This window comes from Danio aesculapii, chromosome 3 (genome assembly GCF_903798145.1).
Source record: "Danio aesculapii chromosome 3, fDanAes4.1, whole genome shotgun sequence".
Classification (NCBI taxonomy): domain Eukaryota; kingdom Metazoa; phylum Chordata; class Actinopteri; order Cypriniformes; family Danionidae; genus Danio; species Danio aesculapii.
Genome location: NC_079437.1, coordinates 3,083,324 through 3,097,431, shown reverse-complemented (window position 1 = coordinate 3,097,431; position 14,108 = coordinate 3,083,324). Strand labels below are relative to the sequence as shown.

The following is a 14,108-nucleotide window of genomic DNA, read 5'->3' as shown; positions in this document are numbered from 1 at the left end:
TGAATCTCTTGGCACAGTGTGAACACCTGTAAGGTTTCTCTCTAGTGTGAATCCTCTCATGTATTTTCAGATTCCTTGAATCACTGAATCTCTTGTCGCAGTGTAAACACCTGTAAGGTTTCTCTCCAGTGTGAGTCCTCTCATGTCTTTTCAGGTTTCCTAATTTACTTAATCTCTTGTCACAGTGTGAACACTTGTAAGGTTTCTCTCCAGTGTGAATCCTCTCATGTGTTTTCAGGCTTCCTAATATACTGAATCTCTTGTCACAGTGTGAACAGGTGTAAGGTTTCTCTCCAGTGTGAATCCTCTCATGTGTTTTCAGGCTTCCTAATATACTGAATCTCTTGTCACAGTGTGAACAGGTGTAAGGTTTCTCTCCAGTGTGAATTCTCTCATGTGTTTTCAGGCTTCCTAACAGTCTGAATCTCTTGTCACAGTGTGAACACTTGTAAGGTTTCTCTCCAGTGTGAATCCTCTCATGTGTTTTCAGGCTTCCTAATATACTGAATCTCTTTGCACAGTGTGAACACTTGTAAGGTTTATCTCCAGTGTGAATCCTCTCATGTGTTTTCAGGCTTCCTAATATACTGAATCTCTTGTCACAGTGTGAACAGGTGTAAGGTTTCTCTCCAGTGTGAATTCTCTCATGTGTTTTCAGGCTTCCTAACAGTCTGAATCTCTTGTCACAGTGTGAACACTTGTAAGGTTTCTCTCCAGTGTGAATTCTCTCATGTGTTTTCCGGCTTCCTAATATACTGAATCTCTTGGCACAGTGTGAACACTTGTAAGGTTTCTCTCCAGTGTGAATCCTCTCATGTGTTTTCAGGCTTCCTAACAGACTGAATCTCTTGTCACAGTGTGAACAGGTGTAAGGTTTCTCTCCAGTGTGAATTCTCTCATGTATTTTCAATTTTACAGCCGTAATGAAGGTCTTCTCACACTCCAAGCAAATATGCTCTCTCACACCGGTGTGGATCTTCTGATGATCTCTTAAACCATCTGGATGTCTGAAACTCTTCCCACACACAGTGCATGAATAAGGCCTCTCCTCTGTATGAACTGTAAGGTGTCTCTTCAGGTATGAAGCCATCAAAAATGTTTTGCTGCATTGATCACATTTGTGTGGTTTCTCTCCAGTGTGGATCTTCATGTGTTTAACAAGGTTTGATGGGTGTCTGAAACTCATCCCACACTGAGAACATGTGAATGGTTTCTCTCCGGTGTGGATCATCATGTGATATCCGAGACTCCGTTTGTTAAACAGACTTATTCCACACTGAGTGCAGGTGACGCATTTCTTGCCTTTTCTCTTCAGTGAGTGTTTATTTTCTATGATTTTCTCATGACGGTGTGTCTCCTCCATCAGGCCTGAAATAAAAATAAACAGACTGCCTTTAAAATTAATTATTTAAGAAAGTGAAAGTTTCATTCATGATCACTTTTAGTGTATTTTTGTAAATTTCATTTCACAAGCATGATACACTGATCTTCCAATCATTAATTTTAAAACACTTGTCATATAAAATCAACCGTATTACCATTTCGTCATTACTTTTAGATGCTTTTACACATATTTGGACATTGCATTGATAAATAATGTGTCCCTTAAAAGTGGTGTATTTTAGGGCTGGGCGGTATATCGGGTTCTGGGGATATCGATATGATTCCTCAACGCGATGCGGTATTATCCAGTATCGTTCATATCGATACAGGGCTTGACAGTGCGACCATTTCGCTCGCATTTGTGACTAAAAATAGACATGTGCGAAGTGGAAAATTTATTTAGTCGCACATGTGTGATTTTCTTAAGCTCTATTGATGACTTAATTCACTCAGCCACGGTAAAACAACATGCTCTTGACAGTTACTAATGGTGCATTACGTTGGAAATCTACTGTGACTGTAGCACATGCTGACGCTATCAACAACAGCACCTCTCTACTGTTTTTTTCACTTCACGTCAAGCGGTCTTTACATTGTGTTGTATACGTTGCTAACGCAAGGCACCAAATGGCGGCATGTCACACAACGTGCGAGCCTCATAAGCCCCTTTCACACAGTGATACCGGAATTTACGGAACGACTTTACCAGTAAATTCAAAAAAGCGCTGTTCACACGTTACGGAATTTTTCCGGAAAAGACCATTCACACATCTGAAGGATTCGAATTTCTACCTTCCAATCCGTCTCAGCATGAATCAATGATTATCCTTTTCTCATCATCCTGTTCCTCATTATTTTTTAATAAATATAATTATTTGATTATTTGAATGAGTATTCAACTTTGAAAGGATTTTAACTAATGAATAAGTAACACACTGCTCTATGTAAGAATGTTCAGTGCGTTTGCCTGTCTCTGTGTATCTTTTTCAGGAGCCACCAAACTAGTTCAGAGGTCACGGAGACCTTGAGTGGAACTGAGGGCTGAGGACCGGAAGCATCTGTCTCTATTGTTATTTCTACGAGTTAATACTATTTAAAAGTGATTTTGCTATTTTACGGTTAATTCTTTTAAAGTGATTCTACAATTTTATTCAAGATAAACTTCGTGTAGTAAGGATAATATCAGAATCAGAAAGAGCTTTATTGCCAGGTATGTTCACACATACAGGGAATTTGTTTTGGTGACAGAGCTTCTACAGTGCAACAGGATAAAAGAGACAGGACAAAAAACAGATAATAAATATATTTAAAAAAAATAGAAGTAAGTAGTGAATGCAAATATACAGATTGACAAGTGTATGTACAGCTATATTACTATATACAACGTTATATGTGCAGCTGTTATGTGCAAATTGGCATGTAAAGTGTGTTGTTAAATAAGTGTATATGTGTATAAAAGTGTATGGCAAGTAGTGATGTTGGTTCCACAATTATTATCATCAAGTGTTCATGAGATGGATTGCCTGAGGGAAGAAACTGTTTCTGTGTCGGGCTGTTCTGGTGCGCAGTGCTCTGTAGCGTCGACCAGAAGGTAAAAGTTCAAAGAGGCAGTGTGCTGGGTGTGAGGGGTCCAGAGTGATTTTGGCAGCCCTCCTGCTCGCTCTGGATAAGTACAGTTCTTAGGGAGTAGGAAGGGTTGTACCAGTGATTCGCTCAGCAGTCCGAGCTATTCGACGTAGTCTTTGGAGGTCGTATTTAGTAGCTGAGCTAAACCAGACAGTTATTGATGTGCAGTTGACTCATTCAATGATGGAGGTGTAGAACTGTTTCAGCAGCTCCTTTGGGAGGTTAAACTTCCTCAGCTGACGAAGAAAGTACAGCCTCTGTTGAGCTTTTTTGACAATGGAGTCAATGTTAGTGTCCCACTTCAGGTCCTGAGAGATGGTGGTGCCCAGGAACCTGAATGACTCCACTGCTGCCACAATGCTGTCCATGATGCTCAGTGGGGGGAGAGCAGGGGGGTTTCTCCTGAAGTCCACTATCATCTCCACTGTTTTGAGCGTGTTGAGCTCCAGGTTGTGACTGCACCAGACAGCCAACTCCTTAACCTCCTGTCTGTAAGCAGACTCGTCACCGTCCTGAATGAGGCCGATAAGTGTGGTGTCATCTGCAAACTTCAAGAGCTTCACAGAGGAGTCTTTTGAAGTGCAGTCATTGGTGTACAGGGAGAAGAGCAGTGGGGAGAGGACACACCCCTGGGGGGCGCCAGTGCTGATTGTGCGGATACTAGATGAGAATTTTCCCAGCTTCACCAGCTGCTGCCTGTCCGTTAGGAAGCTGTTGATCCACTGACAGACAGAGTTGGGCACAGAGAGCTGAGTTAATTTGGGCAGGAGAAGTTTTGGGATGATAGTGTTAAACGCTGAGCTGAAGTCAACAAACAAGATCCTCACATAGGTCCCTGGTCTGTCTAGATGTTGCAGAACATAATGCAGTCCCACATTTACTGCATCATCCACAGACCTGTTTGCTCTGTACGCAAACTGAAGAGAGTCCAGTGAGGGTTCAGTGATGTCCTTCAGGTGGGCCAGCACCTTTTTTCAAAAGACTTTATGACCACAAATGTTAGTGCCATAGGTCTGTAGTCATTTAGTCCTGTAAGTTTGGGTTTCTTTGGGATGGGGATAATGGTGGAGCGTTTGAGGCAGGAGGGCACTTCACACAGCTCCAGTGATCTGTTGAAGATCAGGGTGAAGATGGGGGCCAGTTGGTCAGCACAGGATTTTCAACAGGCTGGTGTTATAAAATCTGGGCGTGGTGCTTTTTTCCTCTTCTGTTTCTGGAAGACCTGGCACACCTCCTCTTCACTGAACTGAAGTGCAGGTATGGGGGAGGCGGGGAGGGGGTGGGGTGGGGGGTGAAGGTGTTAATGGTGGCGTGAAGAGCAGTTCAGAGTGGGTGTGGGGGTTTTCTCAAACCGACAGTAAAACTCATTCAGGTCGTTTGCAAGTCGTTCATTGTCTACAGTGCTGGGGGATGGTGTCTTGTAGTTTGTGATGTTTTTCAGACTTTTCCACACAGATGCTGAGTCGCTGGAAGAGAACTGACTCCTTAGTTTCTCAGAATAGTTCCTTTTTGTGACTCTGATCTCCTTTTCCAGTGTTTTTTTGACCTGCTTATACAAGGCCCTATCCCCATTACTGTAAGCAACCTCCTTGGCCTGACGTAGCTGTCTGAGTTTTACAGTGAACCATGGTTTGTCATTGTTGTATGCGAGTTGAGTCCTGGTAGGAATGCACACGTCTTCACAGAAACTGATATAAGATGTTACAGTCTCTGTAAGCTCATCCAGATCGCTTGCAGCAGCTTCAAAAACACTCCAGTCAGTGAGGTCGAAACAGGCTTGTAGATCCCGCTCTGTTTCGTTAGTCCATCTTTTTACAGATCTGGCTGTTTTCAGTTTCTGCCTGTAGGTTGGAATGAGATGAATCAAACAATGGTCAGAGTGTCCCAAAGCTGCTCGTTGGACGGAGCGGTATGCATCCTTTATTGTATTATAGCAGTGATCCAATATATTACTGTATCTTGTGGGACATGTAACATGCTGTCTATATTTTGGCAGTTCACGGGATAGTTTTGTTTTGTTAAAATCCCCGATAATTATTAAAACGTCCGGGTGTTGTTGCTCTATCACCGTGATCTGATCAGCTAGTTTCTGTATCGTAAGGATTGCATGCGGAGGAATATAAACACTGACGAGGATGAACGAGCAGAACTCGTGCAGGGAGTAAAAGGCTTACAGTTAATAAACAGTGCTGCGAGATCTGGACAGCACATCTTCTTTAAAACTGTTACATCTGTACACCACCTTTCATTGATGTAAAAGCTCGTCCCGCCACCGCGCGATTTCCGCGTTGATTCTTCGTCGCGATCCGCTCTGAACAGCTGATAGCCCGGTAGGTGAAGCGCGTTGTCCGGTATGGTGTTGTTCAGCCAGGTTTCTGTGAAACACAGAGCAGCTGAATGCAGAAAATCCCTGTTTGTCTGAGAGAGCACAATGAGTTCGTCTATTTTGTTGGGTAGAGAGCGGAGATATGCCAGATGGATGCTAGGCAACGCGGCCTGAAATCCGCGCTGTCTGAGTTTCACAAGCGCACCTGCATTCTTTCCTCGTCTGCGCGCTTGAAAGCGTTTGAGTAGCACTGCGGCTCCGCCGACTACAATGTCCAACAGAACATCAGATAAATCCAGGTATGGAAAAATATTCGATGGTGTATGTGCCTGAATGTCCAACAATTCGTCTCTGGTGAAACTAATTGTAGGAATATGACTCGAGACAGGACAAACTAACAAAAACACAAACACTACTGCAGAGCACGACACAGAGGTGGCCATCGTCATTGGCGCCATCTTGGAAGAGATCTATAACTGCCTGAATGTAAATTATACCGTTGTATATCGAATGTAGATTATACCGTTGAATGTAGATTATACCTTTTTTTTAACTAGTTCTGATAAAGATGGCTGAGAATACATGGCTGAGAGTATAATTGTTAATGACTTGTGATTGTAAGCAGAACGGCCTAGGAACTCATTGCGAGTGTTGAAACTGGCTTCTGCTGATGAAACTGCAAACTATCTTCAGTAAACTTTATTTATTTATTTGAAACTCTGACTCCGGCTCTTCATTATCTGACTGACTGCTCATTCTTTGGGTTAAACTGTATACCATCCCTACACATCCATTCCAAAACACCGGTAAATTCTGACATCATTAACCAGAAATGAGCTCGAAACGGCTGCGCTTGTATTTGTAAACATTTGACTACATTATAAACTCTGTGGATGGATCAGTATTGTGAACAACCTTGATGAAAATATGGAGGAACACTTTCGCATGTCGAAATGTACATGATATGCATGTGTGCTGGCGCTCACCAGCTGCTTCACGGGCACACACGACACATCAAGCAACTGGAAGCAGAGCTTGAAGGTAAACAAACAACGGCTTATCATAAGCATCTTATCGATAATTATTTACACAGTTGGCATTAAGAAGGAGCATAGAAACGTTATCTGACTATCATCTAGCGCAGGGGGGAGCAAACTCGGTCCTGGAGGGCCGGTTTCCTACACAGTTTAGCTCCAACACTAATCAAACACACCTGAAAAAGCTAATCAGTGTCTTCAAGATTACTAGAAATCCATAAGCAGATATGTTTGATTAGAGTTGGAGCTAAACTGTGCAGGACACCGGCCCTCCAGGACTGAGTTTGCCCATCCCTGATCTAGCAGCTAAATGTGTCTGGAAAAATATTCAAAGGCTTTTATTTTTATATACAGAGCGGACGTGAATGTGTCTGACTGTTCTGATTGGCTAAAGTAGACGTCTCCCGTCAGCGCGTTCTAGACGTGCACGTGCTCTTTTCGGCAATCTTCCTTCTGCGTTCACACAGGGCAGCATTCCGGCAAATTACCGGTAATGTTACAACTTCTCTTTCCGGAAAACTGCCAGAACGAATTTACCGGTATTTTCAAAAAGGGCCTGTTCACACATACAGACCTTTCTGGAAAATTGCCTGTAATTTTCCGGAAAGGTCTGTATGTGTGAAAGGTGCTATAGAAAACGCATTCGCCCATGGATGGCAAACTGTGGCACATCTAGTGTGACACGCAATTCAACATCAGCGTTTCCCACACAGACTTTACCTGGGCAGCCCGGTTATGTGCTCGCGAGAAACTGAGAAATCTCTGCTCAGACTCACATACTCTGCATGCTGACTCACAGAGACGTGCTGGAGAAGTTTTGACAAAGTTCTGACTTTGGTCTAGCTTTGAGATAAGCGCAAGGACACGCGAAAATGAAATGTCTTTTACTAAATAAACTGATCCAGCTCATTATTTAGGGTGACAATACATCCTCTTTTCCCTGGACATGTCTGAGATTCTGCTTTCGATATCAATTGATTCAATTTTGCATTACTTTATGCGCTTTGACTGCTAAGTCTGTCTCTCAGCAGCACCAACACTTCAGCGCAGAGAAAGAAAGAAAGAAAGAGAGAAAGAGAGAGAGAGAGAGAGAGAGCAGATTTGACCTGTCAGTGGTGCACACTGAAAAGAAACACGTTAACTTTTTAAAAATTTGTTTGTTAAAGAGCCCATATTATGGGTTTTTGAAAATGACCTGCCATGTAGTGTGTAACACAGCTCTAAGTGAAGTGAAATATCCAGCTAAGGCTTAAATCTGTAAGTGTACAGCGTTTAAAATTATTGATTCATCTATAAAAGAGTCGACTCATAGTGCTTCAAACGAGTCGTATTGATAATGAGTCATTAGGTGTTTCGCGATGATGCGGCTACGAAACAAGCCCCGCCCAGTAGTTGTGCGCGCAAACCCATGAGATTTAAAACCTGCGGCCCTGTCAGTGCCTCATGAATCAGTTTCTTCCTCCACTTCACAAGTGTCAGTACGTGTGATTAAAATTGTTTTTGAATGATTTGGTGTTGTGTCCTCTGAGGAGGAGGGTAATATGTGTGTGTGTGTGTGTGTGTGTGTGTGTGTGTGTGTGTGTGTGTGTGTGTGTGTGTGTGTGTGTGTGTGTGTGTGTGTGTAAAGAGCAGGTAGACTGTGATGGGCTAGGAGACTCGTGTTGATCTCCTCCCCAGTTCTTAGAGTTTTTGCTAAATAAAATTGTTAGTCGTCGGTATTTTCAAGTCCATCGTCTGTATTTACATTCACCCACTGGCAGCTAAAATCCACACCTTACACTATGAAGCGTGTATGCACTGTGACTACTTTTATATAGTTGATTAGCAGCTGGGCATTTCACTCTGTCTCGTGCTGAAGCCTGTCACTGTCGACCAATTGCAGCAGACTGTCATCAGTCCAATCAGCGCAGATTAGCTTCACGCTAAGGAGGGGTTTGGGAACAAATGAATCACTGAACGATTCATATGGGAGTCGCTGGGATAATTAGGTAAAAATAAATGCAGATTATAGGACTATCAAAGTGTTTTTTGACCTTGCATGCATATTAGACTGTTGTTGGAGACCCTTACAACCTAAATATGACCCTATTTCATGTATAATAGCGGCTCTTTAAATAAGAATAAGAAATCACTAAGAAATTATTCTGTTGCTGAAGGCCATTAAACTTTAATAGAAAAGATTTTCTATTATTATTCAGCTCTTCTTTAAAAGCCCAGAAAGATTAAGTGCTCTAATAAACAGTGTCAGCTTTGCATGAGTTTGTAGTTGTGTCTTTCTTTACATTGTCTTACTGTTCCCATGTGGAAAGTAGAGTGGAATCAGTAGAATATGTTATACAAATAAATTAATTTAGCTAAAATTCTTCTTAAAAGTCACATTATTTTATGTGCTGTGGAGAAAAAGTGTGTCTCAATCCAGCTACTGCAAGTGTATTTATATTAAAGATGTGTACAATATATATTATTAAAAAATGAATAATGTTTGTTTGGGAGCATTGATACAGCCAAAATCTTATTATGATACAAACACGTATTAAACTGCTCTGGTCATGTGAATGTTTGCAATAACCATACTGCACATTTTATTAACTTAATAATAACTCCCTATTTCTGCTGCCCTGTGTGAAAAATACTTTTTCAGCTCGAAACTGGATCAAAATTAAACAAGCTGCTGCCTAGGCATGTCCACAAATGAAGACTTATTCAGATCAGTTTAGAGAGGCAATTTGATCCCAGTCCTGCTGTGGACCGCTAAACTCCATACAGCTTAAATTCATTGATTCATTTTCTTTTCGGCTTAGTCGCTTTATTAATCTGGAGTCACCACAGCAGAATGAACCGCCAGCATATCCAGTACATGATTTACACAGCGGATGCCCTTCGAGGGACAACCCATCACTGGGAAACACCCATACACAATCATTCACACACATACACTACGGACAATTCCGCTTACCCAATTCACCTGTACCGCATGTGTTTGGACTTGTGGGGGAAACCGAAGCACCCGGAGGAAACCCACGCCAACACAAGGAGAACATGCAAACTCCACACAGAAACGCCAACTGACCCAGCTGAGGCTTGAACCAGTGACCTTCTTGCTGTAAGGCAAACTTGCTACCCACTGCGCCACCGCGTGGCCACAGCTTAAATTCTAAATAATTATTTAAGTAAAATAAAACCTATTGTACTTATTGTATTCAAATGAATGAAATTGTTTTCCTTCTAAAGATCTCCTTGAGTGCATTTATTGGGCAAAAATACTATTTATTTTATATATTTTCACTGCGCTCCTAAAATTATTTAGTGTGCTCCTAAATTTTTCAACTTAGGAGTGCATGTGCTGCTCCTGAAAAAAGCAAGCATCAAGCCCTGCGATATGGTTTGGGGCCACACATGCACATTCTGTGCAGACCAGACCACTCCAAGGTAGCACGCGAGCTCCACTTGCACAAATGCAAGCATGCGCAAATTAATGATTCACTCTATGAGTCAAACAAAAGATTTGTTCAAAATGAACAAATCGTTTAAGAACGACCCATGACTGAAGCAACATGGAGGAACATGCAGTGCCGATGTTGCATCGAAAACTGACTCCCCGAACAAATCTAACTCCCCCCACATGCACGCACATCCCACAGCGCCTGCAGCTGTCACATCGGTTTACCAGAAACCTTTTATCGATCATTTCCTCTGCAATTGACAGCAAGAACGAACACAGAAGCCTTGTCAAATTGACAAGCAGCACCTGAATGTGTTTAAAAGAATTAAAAACGCCAAAATGGGAGGAATTTATACCGCATTTCGAAAGTGAAACCACCTCATATTCACTGATTATAAGTTCAGTATTTAATACACGACGGTCCAGTGTTTCCTCTAGGACTTTTTCCAGCTGTAGCAGCAGACCTTTTTATACAGATCTACTAACTACCTGTGGCGTTATTTCAATGACAAATGTCATGAGCGCAGTATTAGAAGTTGAGATCGCATTTATGCAATGGCCTACAAGCATGCGGGTCTCTTTGCTTGTGCGGCGATTTCCTCTGCTCATGCACAAAACTTCTTGCATGCCCCTCAAATATAAGCCGCTTTAAGAGTGTGCAGATCTACTTGTGCGCTCTCAAATAAACGCTGCTGCTGCAGCATTTAATGGATTTGCTAGGAATATTTATGAATACCTCCGGTATTAATGCGTCCTGAAATAAAGTAAAACGGCTATACGTCGTGTTTGCTGGCCTCACGCACCTGTCAGCCAGTCAGTCAGTCAGCACGTAACCTTAAAGGGTTAAACAAATGACGCACAGCACTACTACGGTTACAGAAATATAATTCACTTACCTTTAATATGTTTTGGTGCGATTATCACCCGCTATTAAAATAATAAAATGTTTTGAATGAGAAGCTGTAATGTAGCCATGGTGGGATGAATCTTGGAGGGGCGTCCCGCAATGGAAGAATGAATGTAGCGGAAACCATGCAGTCTCTTCTTTAAATTTACGTTATAACACATGTAGCTCTGCGTTCTGCTCTGTTATAATACTGTTTACATTTATATGCTTAACCAGCATTTCATCACAGCGCTCGGAATCTATTTCGCTACTTCTCATATTTATAGTCTATTCATTTTAATCTCTTTATTTAATATTTAGTAAAACAAGTTTAGTCAAAACTAAAGAAAAAGTGTAGGATTTTTTACATGGAGTGAAAGACTTATCTTTAGATATTGTGCAGCTGTTTATTTGTAAACAGAGAGGGAAACCCCTGTATTTTAATTATATTTGGCTCAAGAAATGTTGAATAATGTTTTAATAAAGGCGTTAACTCTCAAGTAACCATTTATGAGAAAATACCGGATATATATCGTATACCGTCATTCCTCCTAAAAATACCGGGATATGATATTTGCCCATATCGCCCTGCCCTACGATTACGGTCAATAGTGGTAGTCTATTACAGAGTTCAAAGACAAATCTTACGATTAAAATAGGAAACATAAGCTGGACCCATGGTTTCCGCTACATTCATTCTTTCATGGTGGGACGCTACGCCAAAATTCATCCTGCCACGGCTAGATTACAGCTTTTAATTCAAAACATTTAATTTTTTTTAATAGTGGGTGATAATCGCACCAAAACATATTAAAGGGTAAGTGAATTATAACAGCGCAAACTTTTCTGTTACCGTAGTAGTGCTGTGCGTCATTTGTTTAACCCTTTAAGGTGACGTGCTGACTGACTGACTGACTTACCTGTTGGCTGACAGGTGCGTGAGGCAGAAAACACGACGTTTAGCCATTTCACTTCACTTCAGGATGCATTAATACCACTCTGTAGGTCTATTGGAGACATTCATAAATATTCCTAGCATATATAATAAATGCTGAAGACATTTTACATAAATGCACTTAATCGCACTTCAGCAGCGTTTATTTGAGAGCGCACAAGAAAATCTGCGCACTCATGAAGTGGCATATATTTGAGGCAAGAAGTTTTTTGCACGAGCAGAGGAAATCGGCGGGCAAGCAAAGAGATTCACATGCTTGTAGGCTATTACATAAATGCGATCACGACTTCTAACACTGAGCTCACGACAATTGTCATTGAAATAACGCCACAGGTAGTTAGTAGATCTGTGTAAATCTGCTACAGCTGGAAAAAATCCTAGAGGAAACACTGCTGGACCACAACAGATCAATGTCATAACGAATGCTCAAATAATGTAGCCTAGTTTATTAGGTCTGTTATTTGTACTAAGGAAGATCTATCACTTGAGTTTATCACCAGAGGCAGGGGCGGACTGGCCATATGGAGCATCGGATTTTAATAAAATCCAAAGTTGTGATTGTTAACATGAGTTAAAGAACAGAGATTTAACATGAACTAACGTTGTTTAACTTAAACAATGTTAACAAAGATGGATGAATACCGTAATGAATGTATTACTAATTGTTTGTTCATGTTAGTAAACACAATTAATTAAAATACAATTATTTTAATGTTACCCATAACTCTACACTTTTGATTAACAGAATTACATGACTAGCACATGAAAATACTACAGTAATTTATAGTAAATACTAAAGTGTTTTTCAACCATACTGTAATAAAGTGTATTTATTTATTATAGTATTTACAACTGTGTTACTGAATGTTGAAGCAGTAACTATGGTGAAATGATCAAATGCTCTGCATACTGTAGTAAACATGAGTTTTTACTACAGTAAACTGTGGTGTGTTGTAATATAGTTGTTGAAAATGTAGTAGAGTGTTGGGTGTTTTGTATTTATACTACACTATTTACTATAAATGACTCCAGTATTTGTCCATGAGGGTGAAATTAGTGAACACAGCATTTGATTTGCCGCTAATAAAGATCAGACAAATCCTGAAGTATAAGAATGTGTGAAAGTAAACAGGAATCATAACCTGTGCTTTTACCGCGAGAAGCTTTACATCGAGAGCTTTAATAAAGAGGTTAGTGGCCAAAACCAAGCAAAAACAAAGCTGAAAACAGCGCGGGAACCGACACTGAAGAGGAACACAGCCGAGAGAAAAACACTTGAATATTGAGAAAGTAGGAATCTGAACTAATAAATAAGGAGAGAAACACAACGTTACCTGTTTACATATGAACACGTTAAAAGTCCGCTATTCCTGATCGCTTTCACAGAGGAATTGACAGTCAAGAGCCAGGATATAATGAATAAAGGCAGGAGTTGTGTCGTGTTCGCTAAATAATCTCTCTAGAGTTTATAAAAGCTGAAGTGTAGCCTCTTTGTTTCTTCTCATCTTCAACACGAGTTTAATGTTTCTTGTTCTGAGCTTTTACTCCAGCGCCTCCGCTATCAGTGTGCTGTGTGCTACTGCCATCTAGAGGACAATCACAGCAACAGCGACTTACAGCGGTAACCGGGCTCCAGGAGGAAATCAGGTTCAGTAAAACTAACCATTTCAGAATCAATGTTAAGCAGATAATAAATACATAAATAATAACCACCTAATACTTACAACATCTTGTTTTGGTAAACTCTACGGAGACCCGGAAGGGACGTGGTGGTGGGGAAAAACTGGGTGGAAGAAAAAACTGAGTGATAGGAAAACATATTTTTAAGGTTTTTGAGTTATCTCGCAAAGATGTGTTTCTTTACAAACACTTCCTGTTCACTTCATTTATGTAAACCCTTGCCGAAATTCTCCCGTATTTTACCATTCTCTCCCACTTTCTTTACATTAAAGCTGTGCGTCGATCGTCGCCTTTCATATGCAACCCCTGAACCAGTGAATGCATGTATAAGCGCTGACTGACGCGCTCCGTACAATAAACTGATCCCAGATCAGCTTCTGTACACGCCATTTAAAGTGACACCTCTGTTATCAAACAAGTGAGCAGCAAATGAATCTCTCGTTTTGTTTAGTTTGATAACAGAGGTGTCTCTGTAAGAATGCACAGATCTATAATGAAGGAATTCCATTACTTTAGAAACTGTGCTCATTTAAGAGAAAATGAGCTGTTTAATATAAAACATTAGATTAGATTAGATTAGATTAAACTTCATTGTCATTACACATGTACAAGTACAAGGCAACGAAATGCAGTTTAACCAGCAGTGCAATAGCAGCAAGTGCAGGATATAGGTATAAGTTATAAAGTGCAGTTATAGAAAAACTATGGTGATATTTACAGATGGATGTACTATCAACATTATATACAGGTTGTATTAGCTATGAACAGATTTA

The 14,108-nt window shown here is 40.8% G+C and overlaps 1 protein-coding gene across 1 annotated transcript in view; it reads right to left on the bottom strand.

Moving 5' to 3' along the window:
• Positions 1 to 13,163, bottom strand: part of LOC130220658 (zinc finger protein 91-like) — a 15,676-nt gene extending 2,513 nt beyond the window's left edge. Inside the window, exons 1-2 of the mRNA XM_056452878.1 lie at positions 12,990 to 13,163; positions 1 to 1,368 (exon numbers count right to left, since the gene is read on the bottom strand). The exon at positions 1 to 1,368 is cut by the window's left edge and continues 1,722 nt beyond it. Coding sequence (XP_056308853.1) covers positions 1 to 1,363 — 1,363 coding nt within the window. The 5' untranslated portion in view covers positions 1,364 to 1,368; positions 12,990 to 13,163. The remainder of the gene's footprint in view (positions 1,369 to 12,989) is intronic.
• Between the last annotated feature and the right edge of the window lie 945 nt (positions 13,164 to 14,108).